This window comes from Phyllostomus discolor, chromosome 12 (assembly GCF_004126475.2).
Source record: "Phyllostomus discolor isolate MPI-MPIP mPhyDis1 chromosome 12, mPhyDis1.pri.v3, whole genome shotgun sequence".
NCBI classification, from domain to species: domain Eukaryota; kingdom Metazoa; phylum Chordata; class Mammalia; order Chiroptera; family Phyllostomidae; genus Phyllostomus; species Phyllostomus discolor.
Window position 1 is genome coordinate 24,676,292 of NC_040914.2, and position 21,694 is coordinate 24,697,985.

At 51.2% G+C, this 21,694-nt stretch overlaps 2 protein-coding genes, 1 long non-coding RNA gene and 1 pseudogene across 5 annotated transcripts; 1 reads left to right on the forward strand and 3 right to left on the reverse strand.

Moving 5' to 3' along the window:
• Positions 1–21,694, reverse strand: part of LOC114510963 — a 133,413-nt pseudogene that overhangs the window by 67,261 nt on the left and 44,458 nt on the right.
• LOC114510678 (leukocyte immunoglobulin-like receptor subfamily A member 6) lies at positions 816–21,470 on the reverse strand. 3 transcript variants are annotated; one of them, XM_036012654.1, is made up of 7 exons: positions 21,317–21,470; positions 21,162–21,197; positions 11,344–11,628; positions 10,898–11,200; positions 10,393–10,689; positions 9,844–10,111; positions 816–840 (listed from the first exon to the last, which is right to left on the reverse strand). In XM_036012654.1, exons 1-6 carry the CDS (start codon positions 21,348–21,350, stop codon positions 9,867–9,869), a joined length of 1,200 nt encoding a protein of 399 aa, XP_035868547.1. In that variant the 5' UTR covers positions 21,351–21,470; the 3' UTR covers positions 816–840; positions 9,844–9,866. The 3 variants fall into 3 exon arrangements, with proteins under 3 accessions (XP_035868547.1, XP_035868546.1, XP_035868548.1); XM_036012653.1 differs by lacking the exon at positions 816–840 and adding an exon at positions 7,536–7,736 and having other exon boundaries at positions 9,844–10,146; XM_036012655.1 differs by lacking the exon at positions 816–840 and adding an exon at positions 7,687–7,736.
• On the forward strand, positions 3,013–11,978 carry LOC118497613. The gene is made up of 4 exons (XR_004900152.1): positions 3,013–3,096; positions 5,620–5,624; positions 8,014–8,017; positions 11,969–11,978. It is a non-coding gene; the product is annotated as an uncharacterized LOC118497613 (long non-coding RNA).
• On the reverse strand, positions 17,186–21,015 carry LOC118497644 (leukocyte immunoglobulin-like receptor subfamily A member 5). The gene is made up of 4 exons (XM_036012750.1): positions 20,685–21,015; positions 20,230–20,535; positions 19,450–19,511; positions 17,186–17,375 (listed from the first exon to the last, which is right to left on the reverse strand). The coding sequence occupies exons 1-4, from the start codon at positions 21,013–21,015 to the stop codon at positions 17,226–17,228; spliced, it is 849 nt and encodes a 282-aa protein (XP_035868643.1). The 3' UTR covers positions 17,186–17,225.

Here is a 21,694-nt window from a genome sequence, read left to right on the forward strand (position 1 = left end):
CCCTGAGATCTCAGGGCTGCAGACGTGCCTGCTCCCAGTTGGGCCACTAACCCAAGGGTGAGGCAGGAAGCTGGGTTGGGGTGTATGGATTTCAGTCTCTCTGATCCTTGACTCCATACCCTTTCAAGCTGTCCCCTCCCCCACAACTTCCTGAAATCCTTGTGTCCCCTCCCCAGGGCAGCTGTTCCTTCCTCTCACAGAGGGGCTCTTCTTGGGTGTCTGCAGGTGGTTTGGATCTGGGGAAAGAGACAGGGGTGTTAGGGGCAGAGCGGGTCCTGTTGGGGTGGGGGTTGGGGCCTTTGGGGCAGGAGTTACCTGGTCTGCAGGCCCCTGTCCTCAGGCTCCAGGCCTGTGGCCCCTGCAGGAGGTCAGATATCAGCCTTTCTTTAGGCTGGTCAAAAGCAACACTCTCGGCATTGGGAGGGTCGGGACGACCTCTCTTCCTCCTCCCATGTGGCTCCAGAGTAAAGAAGGAAACCTTAACATGCTTGTGTGTATGTTTCATGTTTCAGGAGACTGAAAATGATTAAAGACCACCTCACTTTGCACATCTGTGCTGATGGTGAGTTTTTTCATTCTAGATTTTCTGATTGGAGATTCTGGAGAAATCTGTTTCTCAGCTGCCCTTCCCCACCTATTTATTTTCCTGCAGCATGTGCTCTGAGCCCCTCTCTCGTGTGACCCAGTCACCCCTTTTCTACTCACCCAGTGTCCTGACTTTGCTCTGACACCAGAGTCTAAGGAGGAGGAAGAGGAGGAGGAAGAGGAGGAGGAAGAGCAGCAGGGTGAAGGCCACTGAGACTCCGATTAGTATGTTCCAGTACCATTGGAGACCTTGGGCTGGAGTGATGTCATGAATGAGCCAAAGGTGCCATTTAATGAACACCTACTCTGTGCAAAGCACTTGCTGGGGTCTGTTGTTTATTTCTTCTAACTCCTCAACCCTTGTGCACCAGGGATGGTTGACCCTCAACTCAGTCCACTGCAGCTCAGAGAGGATAGCCACATGCCCCAGGTCACCTAGCCTGTCCAGGACAAGGCTGGGACTGGACCCCTGGATATGGGTCTCCTTAGCTGTCCTTCTGCTGCCCCAGGTGGACACCAGCTCTGAGCTCTGGGCTCCTCATCTGCAAGGGCCTGTCCTATCTCACCTGGACCTGAGAGTCCTTCCTTATTACCTGCCCTTAGCACAGCCGGAACACGAGAGGGGTGTTTGGTGTGTGGTGAACCTGATGCCCCCTTGGAAGGTCTGTCTTCCTGAGCTCTGTGAGGCCCCTTATGTCACCTAATGTCACCATAGGCCTGTGAGCAGGAGGGGACCAGGGATGGACAGACATGAACCCAACTTTCAGAGAAGAGAAGGGACCGTAGGCCCCACAGCAGGAGCAGCAGAGCTGGGACCTGAACCAGGTCTGACTCCAGCCCTTATTCCCTCCTCTGAGCTAATTCTGAGCTGACAGAAAGGACCTGGTTGTCTCGGACCCTTTTCCTGTGTGTCCCTCTTTGTATATTTTCATCATCACTGCTATAGAGGGGACAGTCCTCATAACATCATGTACTGGGGGGCTTCCTTGTGAGGCCCCCTCCCAGGAAGTCAGAGTCAGACTGAAAGGCAATCTAAGCTCTGGGCCACAATTCTCCCCTTTTCCACTTGGAGACACTGAGGCACAGAGAGGGGAAGGGCGTGTCCAAGTCAGAGCCTCCAGAGGAGCCTGAACTTACACAGGACTCAGCTCCTGTCCCCCTGGACACACCCACCACCTTCCCACACAGACCCTCACATAGCTCTATGGTCTTGTCTCATGGGGGAGATGGTGGGATCCTCAGAGCCTTTTGGTGGTCAAAATAAGGATGAGGGGTGGGAGCTGCCTTCTCCCCACTTGAGCCTGGTGCCCCTCCCCTAAGTGGGACCACAGTATCTCCCTCCCCCATGACCAAAGGACCTGTCACCTTTCAACCTCACATCCCTGAGGGCCCCATGATCCCCCCAAGCATCACTGTCTGGCCCCAAGGCTCCCTGGGATACAAGTGTGCAAGAGTAGGGGATCTGGTTCTCTTTGGAAGCAAGTCCTCTGCTAATCACCACGCTCACCCTGGGGTCTGGGTGAGGCCATGGGCACTCAAAAAGGAAGGGATCAGGATGGGTGTCCTTGGCTTCTCCCTTTGCTCAGCCTAAGGCATCTCTAGCCTCCCTGGGCCCCTGGAAACTGTCTGAGCCTCAGATGTAATGATGAGGATGAGGCAGGGGTGGGTTAGCTATGCTTTTCTATCCCTCTGGGAGGTTAGAGTCCCCTCATGCTGACCCTCCTTTGGTGACCCCCTCACTCCATATGCAGCCTAAAGGTCCCATGGGGACAGGGTCCTAAACTGACCACGAGGACACAGGGGTAGGGAGGGGATCCTCACTGAGACCAGGAGCTCCAGGGGGTCACTGGGTTTTGACAGCTGGAAGGGGGAGGAGGTGTGTGAGCTGTAGCACCTGTAGGTCCCGTTGTGGCCCAGATCACAGGGCTGATGGTGAAGTTGGCCTGAAAGAGGGCAGCCATGTCCTGCAGATGAAGCTGCTGGGGAGGATGCAGGGACCCCTCCCTGTGCAGGTGGAAGGTGTCAGCCCTGTCTTCAGATCAACACTGCAGGGTCACATTTACTCCCAAGGGCACAGAGGGCCAAGAGGAAGGGTTTCCTGTCCATTCCTGGGGAGAGGAGGGCTGTGATGTGCAGAGTAACCTCTCTCCCTATGCCCTTGACCCTGAGCTGAGGGACCATGTCCTTCCCCAGGGACACTGCCTGTGACCCCTCTCAGCTCCTCCCAGTCCCTCTGGCGGGCAACTTTTATCTCCATGCCCATCCCTCCATCCCTGCCCAAAACTTCAGTCCTCTCAGCCTCTATTTCAGGACCCTATTATGGAGCCCATCACCACCAAGGTGACCCCGGGCCAGAGCCCCAAGGAACACAGTCAGGACAGGGCAGGGCAGGGCTCCTCACCTGCAATCAGGATGTCCATGGAGGCGCTGGGGGCCAACCACACATAGGAAAGGTTGTGTCCACTGTAGCACCTGTACTGGCCCCTGTTGGCAAGGTACACAGGGCTGCAAGTGAAGCGGGGGCTGTGCTGCACATGGAGATGCTGTGTCTTCCCCTCATCCTTGGTCAGAGCAAATCTGCCAAAGCCAGGCTCTGAGTGACACTGAAGGGTCAGACTGTCTCCAGGCAGCAGCAGGGGGCCTGGCTTGGCTGAGAGGGAGGGCTCCCTGTACACACCTGGGGAGAAGGTCATTGTCACTCAGGGGACACACATACCCACTCCCCACTGGGGCTGCAGGGAGAGTTCTCACTTGTCCCTCTCTAAGTCTCCTTCCTCTGGTTCTGTCCCCAGTAAACCCCTGTCAGTGACCCCACAACCCCCAGGGCTTTACTAGGCAGGTTTAGATCAGAAATTTGGGGCCCAGGAAAGAATTGAAGCCAAGTGTGGGCCACCTTACCTGTGACCTCGAGGTGCAGAGCAGCACTGGGGTGTGACCACACATTGGGGTTGTAGCTGGCAAAACCATAGCATCTGTAGGTTCCCCCATGGGAGGAGCTCACGGGGCCCACAGGGAAGACAGCCTGCCACTTCCTAGCATTGGAATTCCATTCTGAATTCCTGCGTTGGGGCTGCTGAGCACCTCCCTCCATCAGCAGAAGGAAAAGGCCCTGTGTGGACTGTGAGCTGCACAAGAGGGACACGTTCCCTCCTGAGGCCACCACTGGGTCTGGATGAGCTGAGAGGGAGTGTGCGCTGTCCACTCCTGAGGGAGAAGGAGGATCTGAGTTAAAGGGGGCCACCACTCCACATTCACCAGGTGTGTCCTATGAGGGGTGAGGCCCCCCTAAAGCCACACTCTGCCCCCTTCAGCCTCTGACAGGAGCCCACAGTGTAGAGGAGACCTGGTTTCCCCCTTACCTGTCACCACCAGGAGCAGCATATCACCCCTCTAAGACAGCATGTCCCCAGTGCTATGTGCACTCTGGTATAGCCCTGTTTGCTCAGAGGTCATGTACCGAATGAGATACCAGGTCTTGTTGCTGGAGGCCTGTGGGATTCTCTTATCCAAGGGTGAAGAACCCTTGTTTTTATAGAAAATGTAGCCATCTGCCTGCAGAGACCCCTGACACCTGATGGTCACAGGGCTCCCCTGTCTGACCTTGGGGCCTGGGTCAGCCCAGATGGAGGGTTTGGGGAGAACTCCTGGAAAGGAATCAGACCTGCAGTTTCAGGGGTGTCCTTGTCCCCTCTGTTCCCCAGTTGTGACTCCAAGGACACTCCCACACTGGTTACCATCAGCCCAGACCCACTGTGTGTCCCCCAGCTGCCCAAGGGCATCATCGTGATCAAACAGGAGCTCTGAGGGAGCACTCACCTGCCTGGACCTGGTCCCAAGGGCCCTGACACAGCCCTGGAAGAGAGTCCCTGTGAGATTATCCTTCACCCTCACACAGAAGGTCCAGGCCTGGTCTGGGCCCCTGCTGAGCTGATGTCTTCTCTCCTTAGGATTTCTGCCCCTTCTGACACTCCTGAGTCCTAGATCTGGGAGTGCAGAAGAGCCTACCTTCCGTTTTTCCCCAGAACTCACCAAGACAGAGAAGAGCAATGAAGGTCAGGGTTATTACGCTGTCTGCTAGGGTTCCCAGGGGGGCAGATGACATAAAGTGTCCCTGAGCCCTGCAGGGCAGACAGGACACCAAGGTCCCGTCTCTGTGTGAGAAGTCACAGTTTCTTCCTCAGCTGCAACCTGCCCTCCCTGATGGGTGGTGGAGTAGACAGCAGGTTCTGGCACATTTCAGACCAGATCTCAGTCTCAGCAGACCCCAAAGGTGCTGCCTCCACCTCATGTGATACCCAAGTCCAGAGGGTGACTCCTTTCCCAGAATATGAGGGCAGAGGATGCCAGGGAGGACTCAGGAGCAGCCCAGTTCCTGTCAAACTTCTGACTCTGCCTGATTTACAGCCCACGTTACCATAAGCAATTCGCTTCCTTTTCCTGAGACAATGTAAATGCAAAGTTTCTTCTGGCCTTTCTCCATTCTGGCATCTGGCTAATGTTTACTGAGCAGGTGCCCTGTCCAGCACAGGACCAGCCCAGGCGGGTGAGAGGACATCACCATGGACCAGAAAGAGGGTGATTATCCTAAGAGTCATAAGTCACCAAGTTGTGTGGTGTCCTGGTCACACAGGGCCTCTGCTCCCTGCAGGCACTATTGGGTTTGATCTTTAAAGTTACAGAAAAGAACTCAGTAAAAAACCATGTGAGCAGATGGGTATTTTTCAGATGATACCACTGTGTGGGAATAGACTGTAGTAAGATTTGTGGATAATAAACAGTGATAAAACTCCAACACCATCGAATACCCGTTGATGAGTTAATCAGCATTCTAAGTGGTTTGTGAGGCTTTCTTATGAAATCTTAAGGAATCCCTAACTCAAAAGTGTGTGTCGAGTTGAGTGAGAAGTGCTGGAAGACTTCTTTGTGAGTCTTGGTCTAGGAGATGTACAGTGGAGTCTGCACAGAGCAGGCTGGCTCAGGGGTACCCATGACAAGCCCAGTGTGTCCATGACCAAGGTGTGTGAGTCTGGGGAGGGGAGGTGGGCACTGGGAAGGGTCTGCTTTGTAGGACCAGTTGTCTCTGCTTAGGATGGAGAGTTTAGCTCACCCTGATCCCTAACAACGTGGAGGGTCAGGTGGACCCACTTGGATGTTCTAAAGCAAGGTGGAGACCTGCAGAAAGGCTTTGTACAGGGAGGGTCAATGACAGGTAAGTTCAGGTGCATCAGAGTAAAACCCTCAGCTGGGAAGGAGGGTCCTCAGGAGGCCAGAGAGGTGGCTGATGAGGTTGCACCCACATGATGTCCTGGGTCTTCATCTTAGTGTGACTGTGGAGGGGAACTGGGTCTCAGAAAGAGAGGCTCAGGGTCAGAGTTGTAGGTGTGTTTATCATGTGGTAGGAAGAGAAGGAAGAGCTGAGGGTTTGTCTGATCTCTGCCTGGGTGGTCTGAGGAGCCAATGGTACTGTCCTAGGAATGACCACCCACTGAGGGGCTGGAGGCTTGGGGAGTGAAATACAACATGGTCACCTGACCCACTGTAAGAGCCACCCACTGTCCTGACCTGGAGTGTGGTTTGGTCTCTCCCTCACACTTCCTCTCTCTGACTTCCTCATCTCTGTGAGCAGGAGACCTTCTCTCCATCCCTCCCATCCAGACCCCTGAGCATGTCTGACTCCTCACTGCCCTTCTCTGTGAGAAGTAACCCTGCATCTGACGCTGGTGACTCTATCTCCATGTGCTGGGCAGAAGCACCAGTTGCAGACAATTCACAGGTTTTCATCTAAGACAAGGGGAAGCATTATTGATAGTTCTGAGCCAGAAACCTCCGCTCTCCCTTTTCCCTCACTGCAGACAAGGGTGGAAGCTCAGGTCTCACAGGTGTTTTGAGAATCAGTGGAGCCTGAGACATGAAGAGGCTCCATCTGTGTCATTTCTGGGCCTGATTAAGACATGGGCTTGAGGGAGTTGTGGGTGCAAGGGCTACTTGGATGCAGCGTATGTATCCCCCCCTAGCCATCAGGGGGCATCAGTAGCTACAGGGCATCCTTGGTTGAATGGTAGGTGAGTCCAGACTGAGGGGAGACAGGAAGGATGCTGCTTGTCCTGGGATTCACCACACTCAGGAGTGAAGGTGGGAATCCCATCAGGGGTTAAGGCTGAGCACTAAACACTGAGGGCACCTTGGACCTGGTGGGAGTCCTGCCTCCCATGAAACTGCCTGGGGATGTGGGGCCACTTGTAAGGCAAAACGGATCCACAGGGAACCATGGCCCTTTACTTACATTTCTTTCTAATGGCATAAATTCATGTAACATACAATGGAGAATTTTCAAATATAGAATTCACTAGAATCCAATATACACAGTGTCTGAACCACAATTTTATCTGGTTTTAATAAGAAATTTGTCTTACACCTCACCCATATAGCACAAAGCTGTCAGTCTCCCATCCTTCCACCTCGTCAGCCCCCGACAAGCCCACTTGACTCCTGTCTCTGTGGGTTTCCTCCTCCTGGACACTTCATACAAACGCAGTCACAGAAAATGTGATCTTTTCTCTGTGGCCTCTATCATTTAGCTGCAGAATGTTGACATTCACCCACCAGGTGACAGATGTTGGTACTTTGTTTTTATGGTTTAAAAAAGCCCCCGGGTTATGAAGACAGCAGGTTTTGTTTAAATGAGTGGGATCCAGCATGAATGGGTGTGTAGATGTGAACCCAAACCAGCCATGTGGGGCGGCCCCTCAGGTCACAGGGTTGAGAACAGAGGGACAGTCAAGGGGAGTCAGTGAGGATGAGCAGGGACAGCTCCACAGTGGGAAGGAGGTGGTGTCTCCACAGGAACACGGCTCACGTTTCCTGTCCCCAAACCTCATCTGCCATGTCTGCTCCCCTAGACACATCAGCAGACAGTTTCCCACCTGTGGTCCAGACTGTCCTTCCCCACCTCCTGTGTCATCAGATGGGCTTCATGCTCCCCCCACTCTGAATGGTGCCCTGTCCCCTCTGTGTTCATGTCCTGACTGCAGCCTGGGCCATTCTCTTGCTGTCTCGAGCCTGAAACAGCAGCACCCCAAGGACCATGAGGACCAGCAGAGCCATGGCCATGCAGATGTGATTCTCCACTGTGTAGTCTTGGGGTTGGGAGGCTGCAAAATGTGAAAACAAAGGTCAGCATCATCAGGAACCCCCAAATCTCCAGGACTCTGGTGTCCCCCCAGGCTCTCCCCTCCCCTTGATGTCAGCATTCCTGGGACGTCTGATCCAGCTCTGGCTCCCAGCTGCCATGACAAGAGTGAGCTGTGCACAAAAGCTCAGGATCAGGGAAAAAAATGGTCTCAGTTCAGGAACAATTTAGAGCTGGTTGTTCTGTGCTCAGTCTGAGACTCAAGACCCAGAGCAGGTCATAAGGAGGCAGGTCCCCAGAAGTGTCTAGTCTGGTCTTCAATAGGGAATAACTTCTCCTCTGTGGGATGTAGGGAGGGGGCAGAGGAGAAGGGGAATGGGGACTATGGGCCTTGGAACATGGGGTCAGAGGTCAAGTCAGGGGCCCAGAAGGGGCAGGCTAATCATCTTCTCTCTCCTTTCAGACAAACTCTGGGAATTCTGGCAAGATTTCATGGATGGATGGTTAATCCTGTCATGTTTACCCCAAAACACAACCTCCATGCACTGCTTATCAACCCTGCCAACCAAGGAAGCCCACAGTTGTGGTATTCACACTTTGAGGAACAGAGAAATTGCCCCAAAATATTGTCTTTTGAAAGCACCAAAACTAGGAAACTATGGGAATCTGCTTCTCCATTTTGATATTGAAAACAAGATGTAAAAAATGATTCCGTTCTATTCTAATTTCACAGGTCCATGCAAAATTCTCAGTATCAGCTCACACCATTTGGAAAATGCACATGGACAATAAATGTTATTCATTTGCATTAATATCCAAGTGGTTGAAAGTAGGAAGCCTTTGTAATGTGTCTCATGTAGTTATAAATAAGAAAGCAAGATAATTTTTAGGAGACGTGTATCTGTTGCTAATAAAACTCTAAGGAAATCAGAAAACATATTGAAATAAAGGTGAATAGGTCATTGAATGTAAAATGCAGACATTGTAATGACTTTGCTTTGAAATAATTTGGGCTATGAATAAAACTGTTTTCAGAGGTAAAGCTGTGGAATATTTTACTTGGTCATTTTATCATGTGGAATCTGGAGTCAGACAAACAGCTGTACAGTCTGGAAAAAGTGAATTTACCTTTCAATCATCATTATCATTATTATAATTTTCTCATTGTATCAGTGACATCAACTGAAGAACAATCTGAAGGGAGAGAATTTTAGGAAGCTATACTGGTTATAAAATAAACATGCCCAAACCAATAGCTTTCCTACATGTACATACTACTATTCAGATTGTATAAAGGAATCAAACAGCTTACACACAAATTACATTATTAGATGTGCAGTTCTGAAAGTTGGGTGGAAATTTACTCACTTTCACAAATACCCATCAAAGTGCTTCTGAAGTTCACTAAAACCTCATTTGAAATGTGTGTAATACAAAAACTTAATAATAACAAGAAGTAATTCCCTGCAACAAATGCCTGAATTTAATCTTCTCTATGAAAATAGGAATAGCATTATAAACATTTGAGGGTTGACGCCATATAATGTAAATATATGTTACTCTGTATACTGACACACTGCACAGAAAGTCCTGGGAAAAGAGCAGGAACAGACAAGAGCACCAGAACCACAGAGCAGACAGGGGAGCCCTCAGTGTGGGTGGGAGCCCCCAGTTCCTTTTCAGTCTGGCATAGCCCCTCCTCACTCTCAGGTGAGCACTGAGTGCTGGAGGGTCCAGGGCAGCACAGGGGCCTGCAGAGCTGCACACCCAGGGGAGGTGAAGCTGCTCTCTCTGGAAGAGGGTCCACTGGAGGCTGGGACCCTAGGGCCTCCAACTCTGAGATGAAGATGCAGGAGGGGAGTGGGGGAGGGGATCTGTCCTCTCTGCTCAGTCTAATCATCTTTCTCCTCACCTCTCACACCTCTCACTCCACCCTCCTGCTCTTTCTTTCTGCTGAGATTCAGAATAGGGGGCTCGGGGTTGGGAGACTCTGTGTCTCTCCATCTCTCAGGGGCTGGACTCCCCTCTGTGGAGCCTCCTGCACTCCTCACTTATTTCTGTCCCCAAATCTCCTAGGGACAGTGTCCTGAACTGAGTGAACACAGAGAGAACAGTGCCAGGGATCTCACCTGAGATCAGGAGCTCCAGGGGCTCACTGGGATGTGACAGCAGGTAGGGGCTGTTGTGGTTTGCACTGTAACACCTGTAGGTACCCCCCTGGGCTGAGGTCACAGGGCCCAGGGAGAACTCTGCCTGGTGCTGCTGAGCTCCAGACTGTGATCTCAGACGCAGGGGGAGATCGGCTGCCCCCTCTTTGGTCAGAAGGAAAGTGTCCCTCAGGCTCTGTGACTGACACAGCAGGGTCACCTTCTCTCCTGAGGCCACTGTGGGGCCTGGCTGCACTGAGAGGGAGGGTGTGTCAGGGAGCCATCCTAGAGAGAGGGGCGTGGGTGAGTGGCTGCTGTCACCTAGTTCTTACCTGAGAGTCACCAGGCTCTTAGGACCCTCCTCTCTGTCTGTCTCTGTTTTCTGTGAGACTCCCCCTCCCCTCCCATCCCCTGAGCTGTCTCCTTCTCTCCCTGAGGTCCCCACACCTCTGGTCCTGGAAATTACCACCCAAGACCTCCAGAGAGCCTGAGCAGACACTGTATCCCTGACTGAACCCCCTAGCTCCTCACCTGCCACCAGGATGTCCAGGGGGTCACTGGGGGCCGACCACTCAGAGGACAGGCTGTATCCACCATAGCACCTGTACTGGCCCCCGTGGGAGCTGGTCCCAGTGTCCAGGGGGAAGTCACCCTGAGAGAGCACAGCCTGGAGCTGCAGGACAGGGCTCTGGGGGAGGTCCTGTCCCCCTTCCTTGGACAGAACAAATCTGTCATAGCCGAAGTCAGAGTGACACTGGAGGGTCAGGTTCTGTCCAGAGGCCACAATGGGTCCCTGCTGGGTGAGGAGGGAGGGCTTCCCTGAGCCACCTGCAGGGAACAGACAGCAGTGACAAGGCTGCTCCTCCCATGGACCCTCCTGGACTGGCCCCCAGGTCCCACTGTCTCTCTGTCTGTGGCCCAGAAACCCCCGTACTCCCCTCACCCCACCTCTCACAAGGGGCTCCCCTCACATCAAGAGCCCCAGGAAACTCTGGAGACTAAATCCATGGATCGGACCAGAATGGGAATTCCTCACCTGAGACCAGGAGCTCCAGGGCATCACTGGGTGGTGACCACACCTGGGGTCTATTCCTGTTAGAGCCATAACATCTGAATGTCCACCTATGGGTGGGTGTCACAGGGCCCACAGAGAACAGGGCCTGGAACTGCCCACTGGAGTGTCGCTGTGAGTCCAGGGTCCAGGACAGCCTGTCTTCTCCTTCCTTAGTCAGAACAAACTTGCCGTATCCCTCCTCTGAGCGGCACTTGAAAATCACACTCTCTCCTGAAGTCACAATAGGGCTGGGCAAGGCTGAGAGGATGGGTTTGCTGTAGAATCCTAGGAGAGAAGGAGGTAGCTTGTTAAATGGGGCTCATACCTCCCTCATGTCTCCCAGGGCTGGGCTGTGGTGGGAGAACCCTGAAAGCATCCCCCTTCCTGAGGGCAGAGCCTGAGGCTGCGACCCTTGGTTGTCCCCTCACCTGTCACAACCAGCTCCAGGGGGTCACTGCGCTCTGACCAGCCAGTGGCGCTGAGATAGGAACACTGATATCTCCCTGCTGTGTGCTCTATCATCTGTGTGATGGAGAACTTGGCCTTGTCCCCGGGATCCACTGGCTTCTGTTTGTCCCAGTGTGTTGAGATCCCCTCTTTATCCAGATGGTACTCCTTAGCCTCCAGGATCCCCTGACACCAAATGGTTACTGAGCTCCCCCAGTGGATTACAGAACTTGGCTCAGCCCAGAGGGTAGGTTTGGGGAGGGTCCCTGGAAGGAATGAGGGGTTGAGTCAGTACATTTCCTACCCCCAGTGCCCAGTTCTCAGCCCCAAACATCTCTGATGTCCATCTGTGATCACAGAACTGGCGTTCCTCATCCCCAACTTTCCAAGGACTGGTCTCCAGTGGAGAGTGACACCTGGGAGCCCTGGGGACAGACTCACCTTCCTGCATAGAGGTCCTCAGGCCCACACTCAGCCCTGCAAGAGAGCCCCTGTCAAAGATTTGTTCTGAATCCTGGGCAAAACTGTCCTCCCCAGGAGCTTCCTGAGTCCTGGGGTCCTGACAGAGTAGGGCCCCTCCCCCCTTCATATCTCACCAAGGCAGAGCAGGGCTGTGAGGGTGGGAAACATGGTGTCTCCTCTCTGAACCCAGCTGTGCAAAAGGAAGACACTACAGCGTCCTCAGTGTAGACAGACTCACAGGGTGTGGTGACTGGGAGGTTGGCCACCCCTGTCACGAGGTTGTCACGTCAGCAGCCCTTCAGGAAGGGGACAGTGTCTCACCAGGAGTTTGGCTCTCATTCCTGTAATGGAGGAAGAAATAGATCCTCAGCCTCCTGAGACACCTCTTGCAGGTGAGGTGACCCAGCGCACAGCCTCCCAGGTTAGAGTCTCTACCACCAGATCCCTTCACCCTTAACCCACATAACAGCCCCTCACTGTGGGTCCTTCCCATGGACAGTGGTCACCCAGGCACTGGAAGTGCTTCAGGAAGATGGGGTCCCTGTGTCTGCAAGAGCTCAGATCAGCAGGGACATGGTTTCCTCTTCACTGTGCAGTTCAGGCGAGCGTCACTGTGACAATGAGCACAAAGGACAGACACAGGGAAGTGAGGGAAGGACACACACCCCTTCCTCAGGCCCCAGAGTGAGGCTTTCCTTGTATCGCAGCCACCCTCACCCACTTCTCATTTCTTCTTAGCAACAAAGTCCACCCACCTTCCTGGGGACAAGCCTCTGAGTGATCCCTGCCCGCTCAGTGCCCCTTATTTCCTGGTTCAAGTCTCTTCCTCATGCTGTGGTTCTGCCTTCAAGCTTCAGGGGACACTGATGTGGGTTACAGTCCTGATTTTTACTTAAAGCAGATGTTTACTTAAATACTCATCATCCAATGTCCATGTGTCCTTGACTGGTAATGTCCTATCTCTGCCTCAGTCCCCCTGAGGGACTCTGGATAATGCTGCTGCAAATCCCAGTCCCCACAGTGGTTGTGAGTCAGTGGTGCTGGTTCATGGGAGGGAGACTTCCATTTCCAGATGAGATGAAGACGTGAGTGGACTGGGACATGAGAGGATCAATATGTCCAGGGCCAAGGAAAGACTATTGGACTCGCTCGAGACCATGTCTGCTCTGAATACCAAGCCCAGCTACTCGCAACAGCTCTAAAGTATGTAGGCACAGACACGTGAAGGAAAGAGAAATGTTCCCAAATAGAGAGGAAACCACAGTGGAGAAGAGAGACTGACACTGATTGGGCCCAGTAATCAGGACTATCCATGAGTCATAGGGAGGAAATCCCCCCGAGTGGACAGAGAGGGACCCCAGATCCTCAAGGGAAGGGGAGCAGGGAGCAGATGAAGGCTGGAAATGTGGCTCCCGCCCCATGTTTCAGTGGAGGCTCTGGGATGTCTCTACCCACTCACCCAAGTTAATGGTCAGGAGTAAGCAGTCTCCCCATGTGTCCTGAAACAGGCTGAGTCCAGTATGTCAGCCATGGGTGTCTGTCCCATGTGTGTGTGAGGCTCCCATTGGATCACCCTGGTGGGCAGGACGCTGAGTGGATGCTGAATCTGAGAGAGAGAGAGTGGCAGGAGATAGGGAGTCACAGCCCCTGCTCAGCTTGGCTTCCAGGACAGCCCCGGAGAATCTGAGGGAGATGAGGTGTGTGAGGGGAGAGACTTCCTATAGGAGTGAACAGTAGAGAAATCCTAATAGTGACAGACAGTGCTATGGACACCGTCTGCTGACACTGGGGACTGTCACATGCAATGAAAGAGAGTCAGTAAGAAATATGAGACCAATGGAAGATGATCAGGTGTAAATATCTAAAAAATAAAGGCAAGATTCAAATTCTGAGCCAATAATATGAATTGTTTTATGTAGGTGAACATAATGATTTAGAAACCTTAGAGATGAGAAAACCCAATAGATGGACACATGAAAATAGTTCTTCCCATGAAGGATGAGACAGAGCTGAAGGGCTATTTATGACAATGGAGTACAATACAGAGGAAATTTCCAGAATGCAGCACAGAGAGACCAGAAGTGGAGACTGAAGGTGCTTGGGGACTAGAGTGAGGAGGGTGGACATCATATGTATGGTGTCAGAAAGAAAGAAGTGAGTGTGACATTTGGTAACAGGTCAAGAGATAAATAATCAAACATTTTACTGAGATGATGAAAGACCAATCTAGTGTTAGGGAGCAGGTATATAAAAATGAAATGTGTATCTTCACTTTTTGTGGTTAACAAAGATAATGAAAGTCAAATAAAAACACAAGAACATATCCTACACCCAATTTTATGCACCAGAAATGGTTCATTTGAGGCCCTGGCTGGGTTGCTCAGTGGGTTAGAGCATCATCCCAATATCCAAGGTTGTGGGCTTGGTCCCCAGTCAGGACACACACAGGGAGCAAGCAGTGGATGCCTCAGTAAGTGGATCAACAAGCGATGGCTTTTTCTCTCTTTCTGCCCCACCCCTCAAATCAATAAATAAAAAAATATTTTTACATGGTTGATTTTATTTTAATGTGAATTTTAACTCAAAAATAAAATCATAGAGGGCTGGCCTGAGGTCCTAAAATGTCCTAAAATTATTTTCTAGAGGAATTGCACATCACCATAGTGACAAGCTCGCTGGGACCAGACTTCCTCATAGCAAAGAAGACACCAGAAAACAGTGGGGACACACCTTCCAGGAGCATATTGTTAGTGGAGATTTTGCACTGAGCCCCATTAGCTTTAAGTAACAAGGTGAACATGTCAGCCAGGCCAGTCCCTAAGTGGGAACCTGTGTCTCCTCCCAACCCCACCCTGTGAGGCTGCATCTCCAGGAGAGAGAACAGATTTCTGGGAAGAGAGCCAGAAGTCTGTTGTCTGTTTTCTCTCCAAGGAGTTGAATCACACACTTTAACTGGAATAGTAAAGTGTTTTCTAGTTCCTTGATAAAGCAAATGAGCCTGAAACAAAGGCATTTCCAGAGAAGCAAGTTTTTAGATATTTTCATATTTTCACACTTGGTGAAAGGAATAGAAAGTGATATAATTCAGTTAGAAGAACAATGACACCAAACTGGAGAAAGTGACATGCAAGAGTGAGGGAAAGTGGCAAAAAATAATTAAAAAATGCATTTTAAATCTATGGTGTGACCCAGACACTTATATAATATTTGATGTCAACTTTATTGAGAAGTAAAACTTATCATAAAAGATGGAAAGGAGGTCACATGCTACATGGATGCATCTGAAGGACAAGTAAAAGGAACAATCACAAAACAACAAAACAAAACAAAAACCACATGCAGACTTGTCAACCCCATCAGAACTACTACTGAACTACAGAAAAAACATCATCCAGAACTTCCTGAATTCTAGCTGAACAGAGGTCCCACAGCTAAGGGTGCAAAGAAGAAGTCACATGGAGACTAGGAGACATAAAACGGGCTGCTCCCACACCCATATGTGGCAGACAAGAGTCAGGAGAGAGAGCTGTTGAGTCAGGGGATGGCTGGAGTCCCAGGAACTTCCACTGATAGGAACCACGCATGGACTTACTCAGACTCACCCCCTCTGAGCTCCAGGCCTGGGGAAGCAGCTTGAAAGAAAGCAGGGACACACAAGGATGAACTGAGTTGTCTGGCCTCAGGGCAAGAGGTAGGGGGGCAACTTTCTGCCAACAGAGGTACTGACACAGGATATGGTTTCTTTGATGGGCCCTCCCTACACAGCTTGCAGGCAAGTGCTATATCTGAGTCTCTATCTACCTGGATAACATTCTTCCTAACACTGTGGTGACTCTCTGAGACTGCACCACACACAACTCAGAAGCCCATCCAAGCTTTCTGTTGTGGCTTTTCCATACGGGTGGCCTCTGTTGCCTCACACTTCACACTTCCCTGAAAACTCTCAAAGCAGTAGCACCTGAACCCTAATCAATGTCCTTGTGAATGCTGCCCATGTACACATGTTCTCTAAGGCAGGTACTTAAAGGTAGGGCTGTGTGTCTCTAACTGGGTAAGTGTAATGTATCCACTAAGTTGGTGACTATAATTTGCACTCCTACAAGTGATGCATTAGAATTCCATCTGCTCACTGTTCTCTCCCCCAAGGGATAGTAGCATTTTCCCCTCGGCATCTCACCTGGATGCATTGGGACTGTGGTCTCTGCTTTCATGGAAAATCAGTTACAACACTAAAGTAGAAATAGCCTTACACATAAAAGGGCAGGCAGCTTAGGTGCACTCTGAGGCTGTCAGACTGGTGTGACTGGTGTCCCACACTGGCCTGTACAGTCTGTGAAAGTCAGTTTGTGAGTCACTTCCCAACTCTGCATCAGAACCTCACAGAGGTACCTCCAAGTTGGCCACAAAGAAAACATACATACCAGAAATGGGAAAATGCCAAAAACCAGTGTTTTATTAAGTAGAATTCAGTTAATCAGTAATAAAATTATGTAGATTTCAATGTACAATTCTCTAACACATTATTTGTACACTACACTGTGTTTTTAACAATGGGTTGTTCTCAGGCAGTGCAACTCAGCTGATCCCTTCAAACAAAAATGGTTTGATTTACCCCAGGCTGGTGTGGCTGAGTTGGTTGGAGCATCGTCCCATAACCAGAAGTTTGTGGTTTTCATTCCCAGTCAGGGCACATACCTAGATTGCAATTTCCATCCCCTCTCCAGGCACATATGGGAAGCAATGAATCAATGTTCATTTCTAACATTCATATTCCTCTCACATCCATATATCTCTGTCTTTCTTCTACCTCTCCAAAAAAAGCAATGTAAATATTTTTGCTTCCAAGGATACAACAATAGCCTTGATTCCGAGTGAAGAGGTTCTTAGGGAAAGTCCACAGGTGCCATCTGAGGAAAGATGAGGGCACATGGGGTCCAGAGAGGGCACTAGGGCATCATTTGAGATTTATCTCTGGTGGGCTGAATGTTTGTGATGCCAGCTCATGGGTTCATTAAAATAGAATGCATGCTGTGAACTGAGTGGATGGGCACTTCATATGAACATCAAGGAAGCTGTAATTAGAAATACAGAAGAACAAGTTTACTGAAAGTGCAGGGAGGTATGGACGTGACCATGCCATGTGGGATCAACACTAATTTAACTGAAATGGGAAAGGTAGGAACCGGTCACATGACTCAACAGTGGTCGGGAAAGGATGGGCTGAATTAAATGGAAGAAGTATCTAGACCTTCTCCTCCTGCATATGACTAAAGGGTACTCCACCTGCAGTGTGCTTAATACAGATCACACAGCATGTCCCAGATTATCTTCCACAACCTTGTGAAGACATGACTTCATTTCCAAGGTTCTTACTCTGACCAGTGCTCCTTTACCTCTGTGTTCAGGTCTTGGTGGCAGCCTGGGCCATTCTCTCACTGTCTCGAGCCTGAAACAGCAGGACCCCGAGGACCACCAGCACCAGCAGAGCCATGCCCATGTGGATGAGATTTCCCACTGTGTAGCCTTGGGGGTGGGAGTCTAGGAAATGTGGACAAAGATGTTACAGAGGTCATAGCAGACAGAGTCATCCCCCAGATCCTGGATGCCCACCCAACACACTAGTCTGACCCTGACAGACAGGACCCTCTGCACCCAGCCCCACAACTGAGGATTCTCCTACTCACTGCTCTTGTTATCTGAGCTGTTGTGTGATGAGCTGATGGTGTCAGCTGCTCCTTGAAAACCATAAAGACGTGGACACGTGAGGAGTAGATGCCACTCAAGCCAATTGTTCTCAAAACTCACACATTCCTCATGATGTGAGTGTTTCCAACCACTTCGTGGACCCTCTCTCTGGTATGAGGGTCCTGTCTGCTGTCATGGGTCCTGTCAGTCTCCCAAGGACTTCTGAGTGCAGACTTTGCTCCTGAGCCTTGGGACATAGGTTGGCTTTGCCCCAAGAATTCATGTTTGGTGAGAAATGTGGTCTCTCGTTACAGAACAGAGGACATTCTTCTAATCCCCCTGTTCACTGTGGGAGACTGAACCATCCAAGATCACTCTTGTGGAGATGAAAGTGTATATTTGTTCAGCAGCTGAGGACTAAGGCTCAATGGGTTAGTCTCATTTATACACACAGATATAAATGGGGTACTCGAATAATTCTGGAGCTGTATGTATGGACAATTTTATGAAAAATACTTCAAAATGTATCTAAAGTCTAAAACAAATCTTGTAAAGCATCTTTATTTTTTAATTTCCTTTTAATAAAATATTATTTTTCTTTTAAAAATTATTTATTTATTTATTTATTTATTTATTTATTTATTTATTTTTGAAATGGAAAGAGAGGGAAACATAAATGTGTGGATTCCTCTTGAGTGCCCCCTATTGCAGACCTGACCCACAATCCAGGCATGTGCCCTGACTGGGTATCAAATCAGTTACCATTTGATTTGCAGGCTGGCACTCAATGTACTGACCCACAGTAGCCAGGCCAAAAGGTTACTTTTCATAATAAAGGGATCAATTTAACATAACCACTGTGAAAATAGGAGTAGATTTACCTTTTTAAAGTCAGAAATATCTATAACTTAAATTTATATATAGAAGCATTGCTTTACATTTCTCAGAAAACATGCCATGACAGAGGTGTGGGCAGACATGTAGAAAGCAGACATGAATTTCACAACGTATCTGGACAGGAACCCCCAGTTCCTCATCAGCCATCCATAGCCCCCTACACTTAACCTGAGTCTCATGTGAGCACTGAGTGCTAAGGCCTCCAGGTGAGCCCAGGGGCGTGCAGAGTGATGTCCACAGGTGGGGGCACTTCTCCCCATAGGAGAGTGTCCAGAGGGGACTCCACCATCCCCCACAGCAGCCCCACCTTGGCCCAAGCCACCTTTTGCCCTGCTCTGGGAGGGTTCAGGGACACCCATACAGGTTGGTGAGTCCACTAAAGGTCTCTGGAAATGAGGTGCCGAGGCAGAGTCTAACTGTCCTCTTTCCAGACCTCCTGACGTCTCCTCCTCCATAGCCCAGCTATCTTCCCTGTATTACAAGACAGACTTGGACACCAAATTCTGCAAACTGACATCAGGCAAACTATTCAGGGGCTTAGGCTTTTGGTGGAAAATCCCACAGATTCAGTGTGGCAGCAGAAAGTTGGCACCCTCAATTGGAATTTCCTAATCCTCACAGTCTCCCTGATATGAAGGCTTCTGCTTGCTAAGCTGAGTCCACAGGCTGGGTGGACCTGCTCCCCCACACACCTGTCTCCCTGAGCTGTTTCATCTGTACAAGGTCCCAGTTAGTAGGACAAGCAGGACAGGCCTAGAGAGGGCGGGACCAGGAGAAGTTGCCACTTTTTCAGGTGACGCAGAAAGTCAGAAATGGGCATGCCCCTGTGGTTCCTAGTGAGGCAGCTCTCCTTTACTCAGGTGGGGAAAGATCTTCAGAGCTCACCTCCCTGGGCAGGTGAGTCCACACACACTCTGCCCTCTATCCTAGGGGTCCTGCCTGTGGGGTGTGTGTCTGGAGAGCAGCGCTGCTCTGGTTCTGAGATGGAGACACCAGAAGGCAGTGGGCTGGGACTCCATCCTCTGACTCCAGTCCACTCTCACTTGCCTCTTGGTGTTATGGTCCAGCAAGGCTATCTCCCTCCCTTGCTCAGTACTGTCTGAGCCTGCAGGGTCAGGAGGTGTCACAGGTGGGACATGCCCACCTGCTTCCACCTCTCACAGGTGGGACATGCCCGCGTGCTTCCACCTCTCACAGGATGACCCTTCTCTGTGGAGCCACCTGGCACTCCCATCATGCCTTAGACTTTCCTGAGGACAGGGCCCGCAAGTGACCTTGCAGCCAGAAAGGACAGGTCCAGGGGTGGCTCAACTGAAACCAGGAGCTCTGGGGCCAGAAACTAGATGACATCTTGACCCCAGGGCACCATGGCAGCCTTTGCCACTGCATCCCAACCACAGGTCATATGCCCAGGTTGGGTAGTGGAGGGCAGAGGCTGCCCTCTGCTGACATGAGCTGGGCTGCTCCTCTGTTTAGCTGGTCTCCCAACATCTCCCTCCACTATGACCACCTCACCTGTCACCTGCCTCCCTTACCCCTGGACAGGACTCACTGGGCTGGGGTGAAGGGCAAACCATCAGAGACCCTGGAGCCCCATGGCTCCCCTGAAATCTCTACCTACTGACACCCAGAGCCCCAAGACACTAGCCTGACCTTGAATATCTGAGTGACATTAGATCCTCGGAGAGGCTCAATCTCCTCAGTCTTCTTCTGTGGACAAGGAGCCCCTGTGGGCTTCCTCTCACCCCACCCTTTACATGGGGCTCCCCTCCCAATCACCTGTCTGGTGCCTCACTCATGGATGGGAACAGTATGGGACTCACCTCCGACCAGGAGCTCCAGGGGGTCACTGGGTGGTGACCACAGCTGGGGGGTGTGCCTGTAATAAGCATAGCATCTGAAAGTCCCACTCTGTCTGGGGATCATGGGGCCCACAGGGAACAGGGCCTGGAACTGCCCACTGGGGTGTTGCTGTGAGTCCAGCGTCCAGGAGAGCCTGTCTTCTCCTTCCTTAGTCAGAATGAACCTGTCAGGATCCTGCCGTGAGCCACACTGGAGGGTCATGTTCCCTCCTGAGGTCACAACAGGGCTGGGCAAAGCTGAGAGTTTGGGTTTGTAGTAAAATATGCCTAGGACAGAAGGGGGCAGCATATTAAATGGAGCTCACACATCCCTCACCCCCCCCCCAGGGCACAGTTGGGTGAGGGGGAGACCCCTGAAGAAAGTCCCCCTTCCTGAGGGCAGAGCGTGAGACCAGGAACCCTGAGTGTCCTCTCACCTGTCACCACCAGCTCCAGGGGGTCACTGCTTTCTGACCAGACATGTTGGCTGAGATAGTAACACTGATATCTCCCTGCAGACCGCTCTGTCATCTGTGTGATGGGAAACTTGGTCTTGTCCCCGGGATTTAGTGGCTTCTGTTTGAACCAGGGCTCTGAACTTCCATCTTTATACAAATGGTACTCCTCAGCTTGTAGGATTCCCTGACACCAGATGGCCACTGAGGTCTCCCAGGGGATCACAGAGCCTGGCTCAGCCCAGAGGGTTGGTTTGGGGAGGGTCGGTTTGGGGAGGGTTCCTGAAAGAAATGAAAGGCTGAGTCTGAACATTCCTTACCCCCAGTGCCCATCTCTCAGCCCCCAACATCTCAGATGTCCTTCATCTATCATCCCAAAAATGCAGTGCTTCATCCTCAACTTCCAAGGACAGGTCCCCAGTGGGGAGTAACATGTGAGAGCCTTGGCAACAGACTCACCTGCCTGCACTGGGGTCCTCAGGCCCATGCTCAGCCCTGCAAGAGAGTCCCTGTGAGAGATTTTCTCTGAGTCCTAACCAGAACCCTCCTCCCAGGGAGCCTCCCAAGTCCTGGGGTCCTGACAGAGCAGGGTTTCCCCTCCCCTCACATCTCACCCAGGCAGAGCAGGGCCGAGAGGGTGTGGGGCATGGTGTCTCCTCTCTGAACTCAGCTGTGCAGAAGGAAGAGACCACGGAGCCCTGAGGGTAGACAGACTCACAGGGTGTGGTCACTGGGAGGCTGGCTGTCCCTATCACGAGGTTGTCACGTCAGTAGCTGAGCAGAAAGAGAGACCGTGTCTCCTCAGGAGTCTGACCCTTATTCCCATGGTGGAGGCAGAAATAGATGCTCAGACTCCTGAGGCAACCCTTCCAGGTGAGGTGACCCAGAACATGGCCTTCTAGGTCCTCCTCCATGAGGTCTCCTTCACCCTCAGCCCAACCATTAGCCCCTCCCTAGGCATCCTGCCCATGGACAGTGGTCCCCCAGGCCCT